At 45.7% G+C, this 19,460-nt stretch overlaps 1 protein-coding gene across 3 annotated transcripts in view; it reads right to left on the bottom strand.

Moving 5' to 3' along the window:
• Cd302 (CD302 molecule) overlaps window positions 1–19,174 on the bottom strand; it is a 31,714-nt gene extending 12,540 nt beyond the window's left edge. Inside the window, exons 1-2 of one of the 3 annotated variants that reach the window (XM_021639216.2) lie at window positions 18,775–19,174; window positions 9,850–9,960 (exon numbers count right to left, since the gene is read on the bottom strand). In XM_021639216.2, the coding sequence (XP_021494891.1) occupies window positions 9,850–9,960; window positions 18,775–19,105 (442 nt within the window). In that variant the 5' untranslated portion in view covers window positions 19,106–19,174. The remainder of the gene's footprint in view (window positions 1–9,849; window positions 9,961–18,774) is intronic. The other 2 variants (XM_060390244.1, XM_060390245.1) reach the window with 2 other exon arrangements.
• Between the last annotated feature and the right edge of the window lie 286 nt (window positions 19,175–19,460).

Raw genomic sequence — 19,460 nt, forward strand, 5'->3', positions numbered from 1 at the left:
AAGTGCTCTCTTTTCTAGGTTGCCTAGTCCATGATGTCTTGTCACAGAAATTGAAAAGAAGTTTCCACTCTCTGGCTGCCGTGGGCTTGTGGCGTAATGCAAAATACACTTAGTCCAACCTCAGACATCCCCAAAGTCTTTCATGGCAGGTTTCAAAGTCTCATCTGAAACTCAGAGGACCCTCGTAGTCGTATGCCCTTGTAAAATCAAAAGGCAAATCACATGCTACCAACATACCATGGATGGCACAGAATATACTTCATCATCCCAAAAGGGAGGATTGGGGCACGTGAGGACACAGTAGACCAAAGACAGACCAAAACTGCGCAGGGAAAACTCCAAATCCTACAGTGTCATGTCTGATTTCAAACAGCTGGGAGGCTCTGCCATTGCAGTTTTCCAGACTGCAGCACACTTCTGTTCCCCGTATGCAGCTCTCCTGGGCAGCCTTCCCACAGCTCTGGCACCTCCAAGACTCCCGTGCACTCCAGGCTTCATTTTCATAGCTTCAAGCAATGGCCCCTCGAGGACGCCATGCAGGGATGCCCCTGCAACTCACTTGGCCTCAGCAGCATTCCTTAGCCAGGCAGGAAGATCACCAGCCAGAAGCACAAGCGAAGGCTGCCACACTGATGCCTGCTTGGGACGGAACCTGGCCCTCTCCTCGAATTACACCCACATAAGCTTGAATTTGTTGTTGCTCCTTAGAGTAAGGAAACCCCTCAGGCCTTGCTTTCCAAGTTGAAGGTTAGCTGGGTAGGGTCTCACTCTGAGCGAACTACTCTTTCCTTTGTTTCACATCAGGTCTCTCTTTATCCCTTCCAGCACAATCCCTGTCTCTAACATTACATTTTCTGTTTGTGTTTTTCTCCTCAAACTGTGCATTTTATTTATTTATTTTGCCCTGCTTGCTGGTTTTTAATGTTGACTTGCATAAGGGTGATTACTAATAACCATATGACAGAATCAGAATTAGCCCGCCTTGAAGTGAAATTTAGCCTCTAGCACATTCTTAGGACAAGGGAAAGCCACATTCTTTGCCAAAATATCATAAGACCCATAGCTCAGTTGCTAATATTGTTCACCTCTGAACTCTCTTGAGGTGGACCTCTGTAGTCCACATTGCTCGTAGCACTACTGTCTTCAAGGTCCTAGTAGGACAGCCCCTTAAGCCCCTCCTAGCATTCAACTGCTTTCTTAGTCCCAAGTTCCAAAGTCTTCCACAGTCTTCCCCCAAAACGCACATGGTCGGGCCTGTCACAACAATAGCCTGTGCTCTCCTACCAACTTCTCAGTTACTTTTCAGTTGCTGTGACAATACACCATGACCAAGGCAACTAAATGAAAGGAAGCATTTAATTTGGAGCTCGTGGCTCCAGAGGATGACATTCATGGCCGGCAACGGGAGGGGGTGTGGCAGGGAGGCGGGCGTGGCTGGCGAAGCAGCAGGAGTGGGGAGTTTCCACCTTGATCCTCAGGCAAGGGGCAAGCAAAGCTGACTGGGGATAGCTCCACCTTTTGGAACCTCAAAGCCTACCCCGAGTGACACACCTCTTCCAATGAGGCCACTCCTCCTAACACTTTCCAACTGGAAGCAGACATTGACTATGAGCTTAAGGAGGCCAGCCATTCTCATTCCAACCAACACAATACGCCACCTGTTGCCTACTGAGAAACATGTATTATAGTTTCAACTACTGTTACAAGTTTATAATGTACGTTTGTAACTTATTTTACATGTGTGTTATATAACACTCAAAAAGTTTTTTCTTGATTGATAAAAGGATACAAAATATGAAACCCACAGTTTTGATAACTGAAAATTGCCACCCGTTTTGTGGGACTTTAAACTGTTGAGCATTGTGTCTTTCTTTGGCTTTTAGTTAGCCAGTGATTCTGGATTTTATTTGGCATTTTACATAGCTTGCATTTTAATTCCTTGGTTCTTTGCTATTTCTATTAACCCATAGCAATATTTGAAATAAATTCTTTAAAAGCAACCTACAAAAATTTGTTTTTTTAAAAAAATGTATTTATTTTTCATTTTATGTACATCAGTGTTTTGCATGTATGTCTGAATGAGGTTTTCAGATTCCCCTGGAACAGGAGTTACAGACAGTGGTGAGCTGCCATGTGGATGCTGGGGAAGGAGCCCGGGTCCTCTGGAAGAACAGCCAGTGCTCTTCTTAACCTCTGAGCCAGCCATCTCTCCAGCCCCCTGGGTTTTTTTGTTTGGTTGGTTTTGTTTTGTTTTTTAATCAGTGCCAGCTGATACCACACCTATCTAGTAAATATCATGTGTACTCTTGACTATCTACTCTAGTATGTACTGATGAAGTATAACCAAATTGCTACTCTGGAAAAGTCCTCAGGAGAAATATTTAAGTTAGGGATCCTATTGCTGTACAGTGGGACTTGATCAAAAAGCAACTTTGGGGGGAAAGGGTTTCTTTGGCTTACGCTTCCATCTCACTGTTCATCATCAAGGAAGTCAGGTCAGGAACTCACAGGGCAGGAACCTAGAGGAGAGCTGCTTCCTGGCGTGCTCCCTCAGCCTGTTTTTCTTACAGAACCTAGGACCACCAGCCCAGGGACGGCACCACCCACAATGGGCTGGGCCCTCCCCCATTGGTCACAAATTAAGAAAATGCCTTACAGCTGGATCTCATGGAGGCCTCTTCTCTGTTGCGGTTCCCTCCTCTTTCAAAACTAGATTGTTTAAAGTTGACATAAATCTAGTCAGTACAAGAGTTATTGTTAATCTCTAAGATGGAAGGAAAAACACCACCAACCCAAATCATCATGGCCAAGTTAAAGCAAGCAATTAATTAAAGCATCCTTTTTTTTTTTTTTTAAATTCATGTACATGGCTGCCTCCTCCTAAGGTGGGGGGCTCGAGAGGTCAGCATTGGATGTGAAAAGACAACACTTTTATAGCTCAGAGGTAGAGGTTTTCCAAATGGGGGATTTGGTGGGCGAAGTAGGTGGGTTACATGAGCGGAACACAAGCAGGAGAGGTTAGTCCCTCCTGAAGCAAAGGCATGGCAGGAATGTGGGGAAAACAAGTTAGTCAGAACAAACAAAAGATGGACCTTTTGAACAAAGGTCCAGTTTAAGCAAATGGTTATAAGCAAATTTCTGAAACAGGACGTGATCTCCATTCCTGGAACCGGCAGTACAGAACCATTTGTAGTTAAGGTTGCAGGTGGGGTATGGCTCAGTCCTGGAGATTAACAGAGGGTTAGTCAGAAACAGGAAAGAACCTAGTCTGTCTTTACTATAAAAGGGATTTTAAGCCTAAGAAGGAGGCAAGCTGGTTCTTCAGTATCCAGAAATGAGGTTTCCCCCTTCCCTTTCTTTGATCTTTCTGCAGCCCATGGAACTTTAATATTTTAAGCATTGTAATCTAATTAAGCACTATAGAGATTTAAATTACTGTATGTGGCAAATAAGATCCACTTTTTTCAAATGACAACTTGAATCCTCCAGGAAGGTATGTACTCTGGCAAAATATTTTTCTTAACAGCACATTATTAATAATATCACCTAATGTGATTTAATCAGATAGTTTGATTCTCATCATGACTAATGACATAGCTCTTTTCTCACAAAAAGTAAAAGGAAAGCGTTTGTTATAGTAGATGGTGTATGTAACAGACCCAGGCTTAGTTTGAACTGTTTACCTTTATTTTAATTTAATTTAATGTGTGTATGTGTGTGTGTGTGTGTGTGTGTGTGAGAGAGAGAGAGAGAGAGAGAGGGACAGACAGACAGACAGAGAATATGTGTGCAAGTATGTGCATATGTGGAAGTGGGGGACAACCAGGAGTTGATTGTCTCCTTCCACTGTGAGTACCATGAGTTCTGGGGATGGTCCTCGAGTTGTCAGGCCTGTCCAGCAAGCAAATACTTTTTCCTGTTGGCCTATCTCACCAGCCTTTCCTGTTATTATTCAGTTATTAAAAAAAAAATCTATTATGTATACAGTGTTCTGCCTGCAGGTGTGCCTGTACGCCAGAAGAGGGCACCAGATCTCATCATAGATGGTCGATAGCCATCATGTGGGTGCTGGGAATTGAACTCAGGACCTCTGGAAGAGCAGCCAGTGCTCTTAACCTCTGAGCCATCTCTTCAGCCCCTTATTCAGTTATTTTATTAAATTAATAATAATAGCAAAAATAGAGTAAATTAGCGCAAAGCCCTGGGAATACTGTAAATCTAACACTCTACAGCACCCCCAAAGTAAATGTTCCTTTCTATAAACTCTGATGACAGATTTAAAATATGACTTGTGTGTGATTGTATTTTTTTTTCCGAATTAAATATTCTAGTATTTTTTATGCCCTCTGGTTATACATAGAAGAAAAAACACCTTGTATGCCCCAAGATAAGAATGCTAATATTGCCAGCTTTCTAATTCACCTATTAAATAGAAATTTGTAGAGCAAAAAGTCTACAAGATTATTAGAGAAATGGTAGGATTAGTTAAAAAGCTCAAAGAGCTTTAAAAAAATCAAATCAGTAAGACTTTGTTTTAGGGTGGGGTGGGTGCTAGGGATTAACCCTTGCTCGTAGGAGGCTGGCATTCTACCACTGGGCCAGTATCCCTGGTTCCAAAGTGAACGCACTTTGAATTCAGAAAAAGACATCATTTAAACACAAGATCAGTTTAGAAAATTCCGACATAGGGTCCTTGCTTCAACAAGAAGCCCAAGGAATTCATGGACTTGTAAACAAGTAACAAGAATCAAGGTATAAAACTGCTCTGTGTTTTAAATTCGATTGTACCCAATTTGATCAAGAAAGTAACATTTGAGCCATAGGGGAAGCCAGTCAGGTACGGTCTTTGCTTGTGCACAATAAACAATTGCTTATCTGAAACATGTGAAGGCTGTGTTTTCGATAAAAGGGTGAAGAAAAGCTTTGACAAGGAGCCAATACAGGATCTCTAAATATAACCACTGTAAACTGTTGAAAGAGGACGTGTCCCAGCACTTGGGAGGCACAGGCAAGAGGGTCTTGGGTTGGACAGGAGCTGGGGGGCCAGCCTCAGCTTTCCAGATAGACTATGTGGTATGACCTTGTTTTAAAATAGATGTAGCAAATGAAAACGGTTTTCAAGGAAATCTTATTTTAAAACTCTATTAAGACTCTCAAAATTGCTATTCTGCTCACTTTCCTTGAAATAAAGTTATATTGGCATGCTGGAAATTGTGTCTTTCTCCCCGCTAAAAGCCAACATGTTGACATCATTTAACAGCCATGAACTTTTCAAAGGAAAATAAATATGTGTATGTCCATTGTGGCCAGGCAGTCTTGGTACACACACCCTTGTAATCGCAAGCCTCAAGAGGCTGAAGCAGGAGAATCAGGTACTCCAGGCTAGTCTATGTTCACAATGAGAGCCTGTCATTGTGTTTCAACAGAATCAATGAAACTGTATTTCCATTTACTCTGTTGTTGGTATAATATTCTTGTGGAATGTACCCTCATTCATTCAAATGCTGATTTTTCTACCCTACTATCTGGTTTCAATCCCGAAATTGCATTGTGATGCTTATTCTAAGCATCATCTGTCTCAAGTTTGTATAAACATGCCACCATTTGTTCTCTGTATTGTCAATAAAGCAACCAGCCCCAATGCTGAGCAATGGAGAGAATAGGGTGGGACATCCTGGTCCAGAGGGGAGGAGAAAGAAGCAGAGGTCAGCAGGAGAGAAAATGGAACCATGAGGAGAGATGAGCCAGACCTAAGATATGACTAAAAGCAAGTATATGGATGAAATCTGAAAGGTAGGAAACTATGCGGACTTGCTGGTTTAGGACAGAGTAACTATTGCCCAGCATTGTGCTCTAGGTTAATTGAATAAATCCTAGTCTCTATGTGGTGATTTGGGTATACATCTGGTTAGGAATAACTGCTGATTAACTAAAAGATAAATCAATAATAAATATTAATATTCAACAACACTCCTTCCACAATCAGTATGACTTTAATTAAATAGACTTTGAAAACTTCATAGTCTTCCAAAATTGGCTTACATGACCAAAGAGGCTGAACTTCTGTAATGACCATTTGCAAACTGGAGAGCCAAGGGAAGCCAGTAGTGGCTGAGTACAAGATGCTTTAGAACAAGAGAAGATGCCTTAGGACAGGTCCTACATCAGGGCTTGAAGGCCCAGGGCACACCTGAGAGTAGAGTGAGACAGAGTCAAAGGCTGCAGAAGCGCAATCAGGTCCAAGGAGGGTGAGGTTGTCTGTCCCTTTGTCCTTCCAGCTTGTCCTTCAGCTGACTAGCTAGCACCTACTCGCTCCCAGGACAGGCTCTCTCATACTGAGTTAGATCCGTAGGCCTACCTCCCCTACAAACACTCTCACAAACATCCTTATGAGCCATTTATCAAACATCCTAGGCACCCCTCAGTCCAGTCCAGTGGATAACCAAAATTAACCGGCGTAGTGTGCTTTTGTTTCATTGTTTTCACTTTTCCCCCAGCGCCCCTGGTTACTGAATTTACAGTCTCTCATACAATAGGTGGGTGATTCAGCACTGCAGCAAGCCTTTGTTTTGAGCCTTTTAAACCAAGCTGGCTTGAACCCCTGATCACTGTTTCTGCTTCCTAAATGCTGGGATTATTGGCAAGCATCACCACACCCAGCACTTCCGTGTCTCCCCCTCCTTCCCCTCTTGACCCCCCCCTTCACTATGTGGCCCTGGCTAGCCCAAATTTCACAGAGCTCTGCCCGCATGAGTGCGGGGATTAAAGGCAGGCAGGGCCATTTCTCAGTTACGGAGTTGGGAGTTTGACCAAGAAAAAAGTGTGATGAGGTGATCAAGCGACTTTTTAGTGCTGCCACGGAAGTAAAGGCATCTTTAAGGAACCAAAGGCCAATGCCACTGGCTCACCTCACGTTTCCCACCCCACGGCCAAGTGGTTTCAGACGTCATCACTAAGGAATGTCAAAACAAAGAGACAAAGCAGAAGCTTGTCTTTTTGGGACAAAAAGCCAAGTGCATGAGCTGTCTGTACTCCAGGCACATCTTTAATGAAAGGAGTGTTGAAAGAGTTCACTGATGGAGCCCAAATGCATGAGGACTTGGGCTCTATACCCACACCCGGGGCAGCGAGCTTGGGAGTAGGAACACTCAAAACAAAACAGAAATTTTGTTGGGGTCCTATGACAAAAGCTTGCAATCCTATCTACTCAGGAGCCTGAGGCAGGAGTTCAAGGCCAGCCTGGACAATGTGCATAATGAAAGTCTTTTTTAAAAAAGATGATTTGCTGAGTGTGTGATACATGTCTGCAGTCCCAGCACAGGAAGGCTAACACCTGCTTGTCTGTGTAAGGAGTGAGAGCCTGTCTCAAATACTGCGCAAGTCTGAACTCTAGAACTGAGGAGACGGTCCAGTGGGTAAAATGCTTACCCCACAAGCATCAGGACCCGAGTTCAGATGCCCAGGACTCACTATCGCTGGTGTTGCACATGTATAGACCCCAGTGTGCTTATGCTTGGGCAGGAGGTAGAGACAGAAGCCCCCGGGCCAGCTAGCCGGGCATATGGAACAGTGAGTAACAAGAGAACCCATCAAACCACGTGGAAGCTGAGGACCCACACTGCAGGCTGCCTTCTGCATTCACCCCCACTCACTCTTTCTCTCTCACACACACAGCTGGGTTTTGTGGGACTGTTTTTCTTTGTTGTTCTATAAAATCATTTTAACTTATTCCACGTTATGAAGTTGGAATACAAAAAATAGAGATAATTTGCCAAGCTATGTAATGGGCATTGACTTCGCTTTTAGGAATCCTGTGGGGTTTTATTTGTTTGTTTGTTTATTATTTAATAAGTCGCTACTGTCAGTAAATTGTAGTTGAACATTAAGAACCGTGTCATAGGGTTAAGACAAGCTGATGCTATTTCTGCCACCTTAAAACTCATTCTTGTCATATGTCATTGTTCCCCTGCAGTTACTGCCCTGATGCCTTTGGATTTTTCTGCAAGAACTGAGTTATCTATACTCATTTCCCCAACCTTTCTTCCTGCCTTTTTTTCCCCACTTGAATCTTTTTTAGTTAGGAGTTTGCTCTGAGATGCACGGAGATTTCTGTGTAAATCATCAAAGGCGCCCACATTAGTGTATGGATGGATGAGTTCCTGACCAACCCCCAACCTTCTGAACTGGTAGGGGCATTCGACACAGCTAATTACTTCCTCCTCTTTGAATCAGTCTCTTCTCTTGGCTTCCAGAAAATGTACTAAATCTTCTTAAGGTCTAGATCTCAGATGTTGCATTGAAATGAGCAAGCATCTCACAAAGTCCAGCCTAGAATCATGGGGAGGACAAGGAGATTGCAAGGTGTAAGTGACATTGTCAGCAGTCGTCTTTGAAGACGGTGACATGGTCGGATCCCAGGTAAAGGAGGGCAGTCCTGAGAGAGATGGAGACAGAGACAGAGCACAAGCACCAGACTACGTCCGAACCTTGGCTTCTGTTATTATTAATCTGTGTGGTCTTGAGCAGATGACTGAACTTAATTTTGGTAAGGGGGACTAAAGAAACAGCTCAATAGGTTTGTTATGCTCGGGAAAGCCACATAAATTATGAAGTGCTTAAGCAGGCTTGGCGCGCTGAGGGAAAGGATGGTCCGGAAAACACGTGGAGTCCACTTTCAGTAACTGAACTTTTACCCAGCCTTGTAACCAGGTTAATTACATGCTTCCAGGTCATTTACATTCCTGTCCTCAGGCCGTTTACATGCCGAGCAGTCAGCTTGGTTGAATTTAACTTTCACTTAGGAACACCAGGGTAGGGGCAGGGGAGAGGCTCAGGGTTGGTGCCCTTGCAGAGGGCTGGGGTTCAAGCCCCAGAACCTGTATGTTGGCCCTCAGCCACAGGTCGCACCAGTTCCTGGGGATCTGACATCTACTTCTGACCTCCTCAGGCATCAGGCGCATACGTGGTGCGCATGCACACGGGGGTGGGGGGGTGCACGCATAATTAGCTCTAATATCAATCGTTGAAAAGCTACAGCTGAAGGGAAGGCATCGCCCACAGAAAACGTTGCGAGGGACATGTGGGTGCAGGCTGATCAGATCTGCTTAAGGTTGTGTGTGAGTTTCTGGGTCAGAAGGATCAGAAAAGCAACCTGAATAACTTGGGTAAAAGATTCTGTAAGAGAAAGTCCCACATTCCTTCCCGTCCCACGCTTGACATTTCTATGCAGTAAATATTGAGGACTGTCTCTGTTGGAGAGAGGGGAACGGATGAGATCAGGCTCATTCTCAGAGATTAGTGGTTCTCAGCCTGAGGGTCCAAGACCCTCTTTGGGGGCCACTGACCCTTTCACAGGGGTCGCCTAAGACCACGGGAAAACACAATAGCAAAATTAGTTAGGAGCCTGGCAGCGGTGGCGCACACCTTTATTCCAGAACTCGGGAGGCAGAGGCAGGCGGATCTCTGTGAGTTCGAGGCCAGTCTGGTCTACAGAGTGAGTTCCAGGACAGCCATGGCTACACAGAGAAACCCTGTCTCAAGCAAACAACAAAAATTACAGTTATGAAGTAGCAACGAAGATAATTTTATGGTTGGGGGTCACCACAACGTGAGGAACTGTATTAAAGGGCTGCAGCGTTAGGAAGGCGGAGAACCACCGCTCCAGGTTGTCGCTAGAGCCAGTGTCTCACGGCACTGTCACAGCACACAGTGACTAGGTACTGATGCGACTATGATTCTGTCACTCCAACTTATACAGGGATAAAGTACACGTTCAGTTCCCCCGTCTGCGCCTCAGCCCTTGGGACCAAGTTAAAAGATACTAGGAACACTATTTCTAAAGTTTCTTACCATGGCCAATGCACTGGTTTCTGACATCCTCTATGCTTTCCACGCTGATGGTTATCTGAAGAAAAGTGTAACAGCTGCCTTGGAACTGAACCCAGGTGGATGAAGGACAGTCTATTTGGAGAAAAAAAATACTATTAATATGAGTTCCCGATGCTCAGAATATTGAATATTAAAAGTCCACACATACGAATCATTTCCCTTGTTGAAACCAGCAATCAACCGGTGTAAGAGGAAATTCATGTTCCCCTCTTTTACCTGTAGGGGAAAAAACTGTGCCATGATTCGCTTCTGACTTCTCAGTGTGGCTGCAAACCTCTTGACTGTTTAGCAATTCAGACATGCAAATTAAGCACCATCGCCAAGCCAACCAGATACCAAGGAAATCACCTAGTCAGAATAAAGAGCTTCTCTCTGAAGGCTATCCTTGTAGTGTATGATACTTTTAAAAGTCTTAAGAATTCTGCAAAATCTTTTTTGTCCAAATTCTACTTTCAAGAACAGAAGATAGTATCTAGAATATGAATATTCAGGGAAATTTCAGTATTGCACAAGCAAGACTGACAGTCATGTCTTCCTTCTTTCCTTTTCTAGCCTCCCCCATCCCTGTGTGTCTGTGTGTGTGCGTGTGTGTGTGTGTGTGTGTGTGTGTGTCTATGTCGGAGGGTGGTTAGGATTTGAACTTGGAGCTTCATGGATGCTTGGCCCCCTGTTCTCCCACTATGCTGTATATTTCAAGCCCTATATATTCTTAATGTAGCATCTTGTTAATGGAGGTTCTGTAATAGCTCTATGAAGCTCAGTCATACCTTTTCTGCTCCTGCTATTTAGGGAGAGCATCTGTCTCTACCTTGGCTTCTTTTGCTCATTATGCAGATGTGAAACCTTTAAGCCTAGGACCCGGAGTACCATCACTTAGCATTATATGCAAAAACAAATCTGTAAGAACTTGATTTCACTGAAACAAGTTGGAGGACTAGAAGGGAATTTCTTAATTTCTGTGGACAAAAGAACACAAAGTATTAAGCTTACACAAAACCAGCAAGATCTTACCTACATGAAGTTTTACTTTTAAGTTCTGTATGTTATGATTTAATATAAAGAAATAGAAACAAGCACTCCTTTAAACATCATGGTCAAGTAACCAGCCACATTAATCTCAATTTATTCAACACTCTTGATTGTTACTGAGGTCAGTCTGTGACATCAGTTACCCCTAGTACTTAACCTTGGACTCTGACAGCACAGAGCTCACTTGCCCCCAAAATAGACTATTTCCCAGTTTTCTGGAAGACGGGAAGTGAGCAGAAGTCAAGAGAGGAAAGTGTTCCTCATACCGTGTTTTCCTTTTCCTGATGGCCTGACTACATTAGCTACCATGTGGTCAAAGGAAGAAGCACAAGATGGATGGATCGTAAGGAGAACTGTCATACCGTACTCACGTTGGATTGAAAGTCTTGCTAACATACTCAGGCCACTAGTGTGTCAGCTGGTCAATAGTCAAACGAATGACTATTTCACTTACAATGGTCTCAAGCGTGAGTTGCTTGTTGGCAGCTTTAATGTTGAAATCATCCAAAATATACTATGATGAGGAGTATCCTAAGATAGAAATCAGTTTATATAGAGGTAGTTTTTTTTTTTTTTCCGATTGTCTACTTTGACTGTTTCACTAGGTAGCCCTGGCTAGCCTGGAAAGGGCCATGTAAACCAGGCTGGCCTTAGCCTCCCCAGTGCTGGGATTAAAGGCATGTGCTACTTGGATATCTTTTTTTTTTTAATAACTATATTTTTATCAGTGTGTGTGTGGAGGGGGCACACGTATGTGACAAATCCATGTATAGGTGACGGTCACAGGACAACTTGCAGGAATCAGTTTTCTCCTTCCATCATTTGGGCCCATGGTATCAAATCTGGGTCTTCAGGCTCAGTGCAAGGCATCTTTACCCACTGAGACTTTTTTTTTTTTTTTTTTTGAGACAGTTTCTCTGTGTAGCTTCGGCTGTTCTGGACTCTCTTTGTAGACCAGGCTGGCAACTAACAAAATCAAGATAATTCCCAAAGGCCTGTGTCCAGGGGAATTCTAGATCCTGTCAAATGGAGGCTACCACGTAGGAGGGTGTATTAGCCATCTACTGCCGTGTAACAGATGAGCAGCTTAAAGCAAGAAACATCAGCTCCTCCAGCGGCTCTGGTTAAGAGCTGGAAGCAGCAGTTTCTTGGGTTGTTTGGCTGGGGTTTTCCCAGGCAGATGCGGTGGGTGTGTTGGCTAGGGCAGCAGTCACTTGAACACCCAACTTCAGCTGGAGTGTGGAAAGCGAGTTTCCATGAACAGGGAGTTGGTGTGGGGTGGATACGTCAGTTTCTCACCGCAGTGGTACTGGGGAGTCCCCGTATGACTTCTTGAAATGTCCCCTATAGACTCATCTGTTTGGCCCATGCATTTCTCAAGCAAGTGGCATTGTTTTGTGTGGCTTCCTTGCTGTCCTCTCTGTGCCTTCTGGCCCACAGACATGAGCAAGCATTTGTACACTCCTGCTACCAGAGTCATGAGCTGTCCCTACCAGCGGGCCTTGCCTTCTGTGCTGGACTCTCGAATTGGGAGCCAAAACAAATTCTGCCCTAGGTTGCTCTGATCAGCTATTTGGTCACAGCAGTGAGGTAAGTAGCTAACCCACAAGACTTCTCATGAGAATCGGGGTCATTGTTGCTGCCGGAGGAAACCTGATAATATTTCCTAGGTTTTTAGGAGGAAAGTGGAAGAATTTGGAGCTGGAGGCTAGAGAAGTCCTGGAAGGCTTTAATCAGAGCTTAAGAGGGTGATCTTGGCAGGAGCTAGGAAGGAGGATGAAGGAAACCCAGCCAGGAAGGCTGTGATCAGGAGCTTTCAGAGACCGACCTTCCGATCTTGTTAGTCTGGCAAAGAACCTGGCTTCATTTTGCCTCTGTCCTGAAAACTTGAATTAGGGAGAATTAAGATATAATGGGCTGGTTTGTTTGCTAGGGAAGATTTCAGAACTGCACGGCACTTGGGTTTGCGGCGTGGCTGTGCTGCTAATTGTTCTTGGCCAGATTTACAGTGCGAGTGAGCAGGAAGTGAAGCCCAAAGGTGTGCAAAATGTGCCACGTGGTAATGAGGAGGGGAGGGAGGTTGGAAGGTGAGGCTGAAGTAGGTGTGGATGTAGCTTTGGTGACTGCCGAGGATCAAAGAGCCCTCCTCCCATACTCACACTTCACAGAAGGAAAGATGCTGTAAAAACAACTCTACCTCTTAGAGCACCGGGGTGTAACAGTGCAAACCCGTTCCTGAAAAAAAACCTATTCCTGGCAGCCCGGCTTTCCAGAGAAATGTTTCACTATGTTCAGTCACAGAGATACAGAAAGGCTATTGTAGATTGTGGTACACGGGGGCCAGGTTATCAGTGAGCAGTAGAGCGTGCCATTGTCTACAGATGCTATTTTTGTAGACACACAGATACAAGCATGAGGGCAAGCACTGCGGAGGATAGTGCCAAAGTTCCACAGGGGCAGACAACATGTGACAGGGGCAGAGTCCTTGCATGAAGCTTGGAGTTTGTGTATACAGCTATGAAGGGTAGGATGTGCTAGAGATTTTGGGACATGGGGGAAGCCAGAAACACAGGACATCTACCAACAAAAGCTGCAGACAGAGCAAAGCTGGTCTGGGAGAAGGGTCGCCTGTGCTGTGGGCTGGAGAGGCACGGCTACCGCAGACTGTTGAGGACCAGAAGGTGACGGACTGTTGGTGTTCCAGCGGCCAGACACGGAGCTGCAGGCTTTGTATTTGTGCTGCTGGGTTCCAGTCATGCCGTGGTCCAGTCATGCCTTGCTACTTTCTATTTACTAATAAGAATTATTCTCTGCCGCTATACACGGAAAACATGAAATCTGTCTGTTTTTTCTATATTACAGGGACCCGCAGCCAAAAGTTTGTCTATAGAACAACACTGAAAATGTTAGTTCTGTGAGGAGAAGTTGAGCTGAGTGCCCTTGGTATTATGAGATGGCCAAACCTATGGAAACCAAGGATGAATGACCTGGTTGGAGTACATGTGTTTCAAGGCTCAGTCCCCAGCTGTGGCTCTGTCTTGGAGAACCGGGAAACTTTTGGAAGGCGGTACCTAGCTGGAAGAAGGGGGCTTGAGAGTTCTAACCACGTCTCCTTTCTGTCTTTTCTCTGTTTCTTGGTCTGCTGAGCTATGAGAAGCAGCAACCTCACACTCCGGCCCTCCCAGCCACAAATACCTGCCATATGACAGATTTTACTCTCAAGCTGTGAGCCAAAATTCACCCTCCTCTAAGGGGTTCCTGTTATGCCCCAGCAAGGAGAAAAGTGACTAAGAAAGCAGATGGCATCTCAAGAGTTAGGGATTAGTGGTGAAGAGCAGAAGTGAAAAGCTGTACAGAGTCCAGGCTTGGTTGTCAATCATTTCTGAAATAGCCTATTGGCTACTGTATTAGAATTTCCCAGGGAAACAGCACCAATTCAAGAAAGATTTGCCATCTATCTCTCTGTCTGTCTATCTATCTATCTATCTATCTATCCATCCATCTATCTGTTTATCATCTATCTATTCATCTATCTGTCCATCTATCCATTGCCCTACCTACCTACCTACCTTGCCTATCTGTCTGGCTCACCCAGTTATTGAAGCCAAAAAACCCCAACCAACCAAGCAAACAAACCAAACCTCATGATCTATCATTGGCAGGCTGGAGAACATGTGATGTTGTTATTCAGGCCTGGTCTGAACTCTGAGGATGGGGTCAGGGAGAGGGGCAATGGCATAAATCCTCACCCGAGTCCGAAAGCCTGAGAACCAGGTGTGCCATAGAAGGTTCAAGGCGGAAGATAACAGATGCCTCAGCTCAGGCTGAAGAATTTGACCTTCCTCAGCCTTCCTGTTCTATCTCAAAGGAGTAGATGAAGCCAGCCCAGGCCGAAGAGGGGAGATTTCCTTCACTAAACCTTACAGACACAAATGCTAATCTCAGCATTTAGCGGGGCAGCGGTGAAATTCTCAAATGCTAGTGCAGTCCAGAAATAGTGTTTTATCAGCTGTGTAGGCATCTATTTGTAGTGCACTCAATTTGATACATACGCCTAACCACCACAGTTAAATACGTCAACTCTATTTAGTGTGGCAGTGAGCTACAAGCAAGTAAACACCAAAGGAAAAGCTTCAGGAACATTTTTTGAGGCTTCTAAGTGCGAAAGACCTGATACTGAGGTCAGATAGAGCAAAAACCCAAGGCTCCTGAGATGCAAGTGAGCATCGTGATGATGGCAACGTGTCACTCCAGACTATTGCTGAATAATTATGAAAGACCAAAAGAAAAGAAAAAAGCTACAAGCGACAAAAGCAGAAAATACCCTGTTGACTCACCCAGAACTTTTAGGTGCCTTCTCGTTAGGCTCATTTCAGTGTCCTCTGTATCTCTACCTTAAAAAGGAAACCCCTGCTTACAAGCTACAGGTCTGTGTGTATCCCAGATAGACACACTCAAGGCTGAAGGATCACAAAGTATTGCATTACTACAAAGAGGCTGGCTCTTCCACGAGGGCAGTTGAAGAGAGTACTTACCTCAGGACTGGAAAGCTGCCCTATGTCGCCTTCCATGCTAGCACTGTTGCTATCAGTCTGTTATGATTAGAAAATGCTCACAAAGCACAGTTACTCTCTACAACTCTTACGTCTTCATGACAATCCTGAAAGATATGTTGCTATTTTTTTTTTAGCAACTTCTCTGGCATTTTTGGGGACAATTTCATAATTCTGTTAACTTAATATGAATAGAAATTAGTATTCTCATGAAGAAGTTAAAAGCTGCACTTAGGCCTAAAAGTTTCCATATACGTTCTTTAGTTAAATGTATCGTGTGCTAAAACGAACGACAAGTCAGCCACATAGCGCATTTTGTATTATCAACACAAGTTTGCGAACACTCTCTGCTCTCTCAGTGGCACCCATTCACCTCCCACAGGCCAACTTCAGCAGGGCAAGAGGACAATGGAGGCTGTTTATTACATGTGTGATGCATCCAGGAGGGAGAAGCTGGCTCACACGTTCAACTAACCGTAGGCTGTGCACCGGCTTCAGGATCTGTCAAATCCCAGGGAACCCGAGCTGCACTGACATTCTTCCTAACCTCCATTCCTGATGTCCACTAGCTTCTGCCCTCATACCTGTCCTCACAGGACTGTTACGATAGTTATCCACTGAAGAGGTTCGTCATCTGTGCCGTTCTCACTGAGTGCCACTGCACCATTTTTAAAAAAATGGATTAACTTTCCTGGTTTCTCCTCAAAATCTAAAATAACCCATGAAGCCAATCACATACCCAAGAGGGATGATGCAAAATTGTTCTTTCTTGACCTTGTTTTAAGCCAAACAGGACTCCTATTGTCCAGATGGACTTGTGAGGTTTCATGCGGAAAACCATCCATAAGAGTTTTCAGCTGTGTAACTGATTCAGATATGTGGGTTTGGTCTGTGCCCTTACACAGTCATGTAGATGGAACACATGCTTTTTAGCGGCACATTGGTTTTCAGCAAATTCATAAAAGCGTCTCAATAACAAAAGGAATCCCAAAATAACAACTATTGGTGAATCCACTTGCTTATTTGAAAAATACAATCTATATATATATATATATATATATATATATCTTACATCTAATCCGAGATGATTTCTCCATCTACAGTGGTGAGAAAAAGTGACCTGGATGGCTTTAGAAGCTGGAAATGCTATGAATTCAGTTCTAAGCTTGGGTAGAAGTGATACGATTGGAAAGGAACCACAGTGCTTAGACCCCCAGCAGCACCCTCGACAAACAGACAAAAACCCCAGACCAGAGACCCTCCATAGAGATCCGCCACGGAGCCTTCAACAGTTAAATGACGTCTTAGCTGATGTGAATTTTGAGCTAATAACTAAAACCAACAAGCTCACTTTCACTGACACACTCCAAGTGACAGAAAAAAACAAAACAAACAAACAAAAAAAACCAAAAACAAAACAGAGCGCTCCCCACCTCAGCATTACATTGACACTTTATGCTACATTGTTGAGGTTCTTTTTGGGTTGAGATCTGGCCATTCAGCTAATTCTTGATAAGCTCTCTTCATCATGTCCGTAAATGTGCTCAGGGAGTCTAAGCGGCCAGCAGAGTGGTATTTTCCCGGGCCGGCAAAAGGCAGGAGAGAGGGAGTTCTCACTCGATACAATAGTCCTAGGAAGTCCCATCCCCACTTCACTGAGTGCAGAGAGGCTGGCTGGCCAGCGTTCAAAGCGCTCATGCTCGTCCTTCTCCTGACCGAGAGACCTGACTAGCAGAGTGAATCCAGATCACAGTAACAGAAGACCAGACCTCATGAAGCTTGTCCCCCATCGCTGGTCAAAACAACGTCACAGGTGGTGCCAAGGCTAGAAACTCATTCTCCTTCCAAACTGGCTAGGAGTGCATTGCTACAGGTGTGACGGCACGGGGGAGGGTGTGTGTGTGGGCGCGGTGCCCTGTGGAGGTTAGAGTATAACTTCACGGAGTCTCTTCTCTCCTACATTACGTGGTTCCAGGGACTGACTGAACTCAGCTCACCAGGCTTGCAAAACAAGCGTATTCACCTCACTGTACCATCTCATCCCCGCAACAACAGTCACATCAAAAGTTTTGTTTTGTTTCTGAACAGTCTGGAACTGTGGCGAGTGAGCTAGGAGGGAGCTCAGGTGTCTCAGATAACAAGGGGAGACTGTGGAAGACAGGGCTCAGGGTCGTCCGGACTGCACAGCAGCTCTAGTGCTGTGTAGACAGTCCTAGACAAAATTAATGTACGCTGGGTTGGCTCATGGCTGTAATCCCAACACTCTGGGAGGCAGAGGCAGGAGGATTGCTCTGAGTTCAAGGCCAGCCTGGTCTAAAAGCAAGTCCAAGACAGCTAAGGCTACACAGGGAAATCCTGTCTCGAAAAACAGAACAAACAAACAAAAAACAAAACCAAACCACAAGCTAATGAAAATTAATGTATGCAATCCGAAAGGTGTGAAACTGCTCATTTTGCTTCTGCTCCTCGGGTGGGCAGGGGAGGACGGTCTAAACTGGCCACAAGCGCTGCTTAAGGGGTCCAGGAAAAGAGCTTCGCAAACTCCGAAGTGCTAGATCTCCAGTACCCAGAGCCTTTAAAACGTTCCCCGCCGTCAGCAGGCTCCACACAGGAATCTGTCTTAAAATGCAGCGAGATCCAGGAGGCAAAGATCTCTTGCACAACCCCGTTATTGAAGTTCACACAGGCTTTCACGACCTTCTTGTTTATTTTGCTCGCTCATTCTCGGAAACGTTCGATGGCTAGCGTTTTTTGGAAGGAAATCCCTCCACCCCCCCACCCCCCCGAGTGAGTTTCCCATTAACATTTTTGACATGCCTCCATGTTTAAGCAAAAACAAATGCTCGGTGGAATTGTCTGTCTTCCTCGCGAGTCATTGTGCATGCGACTAGTTCCGTCTAACTTTTAAGGGGTCCCCGGTGCAGCGGCCGCCCACACGTTTCTCTACGTCACAGCTTTTGTAGCAGGGTCCCAGCCTGGCCTCTTCCCTTCCTCTTGGGACAGGGATTTTTGGCTGAGCCCTTTTCTTGTTTTAACCACTTGCCCACCCACAGGGCCTGGTTCCCCCCTCCGCCCGCGGGCCTAGCCCTTCCCCGCTGACACCCCGTCGGGGACACTTAAACCCCCCCCCCGCCCTTTAGCTCGCCGTCCGCCTGGGGTGGAGGCTCTGGGCTGAGGATGCAGACGCGGTGGAAGTGGGAGGAAGGTCCTCGGCTCTGGCCTTTGCCCCGGGCGCAGCCGGAGGGGTGGGTGCGGGACGGAGCGGGGCGCCGGGGCTGGGGTGGGCGCGGCGGGGGCGGCTTACCCGCGACGGCGGCGGCGCCGAGGCTCAGCAGCAGGAGCGTGGACAGCGCTGCGCGGGGCATGACTGCGCGGCGCCGCGAGCGGGCCGGGGCGGGGCTCGTCGAGAGCGCGGAGCCGGGCCGCGACGCCTCCCACTCCAGGCGGGGTGCGCACAGCTGGGTCGCAGGGCCCCAAGCGACTGGCCGACCGCAGCCTCCGACTTCTCTCTGTGAAAAGCCCAACTTGTTCCCTTTGAACTGGAATAATCTCAGACTTTCTAAAATGTTGCAAAACAGAATTCCCGGAGCCCTCGGGCCAACCGCTTCTCCAAACGTTAGCATCTTACATAACATCAGTGCACTGACCGGAACCAGGAACCGACCATTGGTGGAGCACCGTTGACCAAACCACCCAACTTGGGTGTTTGACAATTATCTCTGCTCTAGGACACAACTCGGGAACAAGTGTTTCATCTGGGTTTGCACGCCGTTTCTTCTCGGTAGAGTTCAGTTTGTGCCCTTTTGGCAAGAGTCGCACAGAAGGGACAAGGCGTGATGGACTTTGGTCATTTGATGAAGGGTGGTGTCGGCGCCCATAATCTTCTTTTTCACGAGCTCCTCCCAGTGGACTGCGTCTCTTGGAAAACATTTCTCCGTCACTAGTTACTGTATCAAGAGGAAAGCAGGATAATGGAACGGGGAAGATTTG

The sequence above is a fragment of the Meriones unguiculatus genome, chromosome 8, assembly GCF_030254825.1.
Source record: "Meriones unguiculatus strain TT.TT164.6M chromosome 8, Bangor_MerUng_6.1, whole genome shotgun sequence".
NCBI lineage: Eukaryota > Metazoa > Chordata > Mammalia > Rodentia > Muridae > Meriones > Meriones unguiculatus.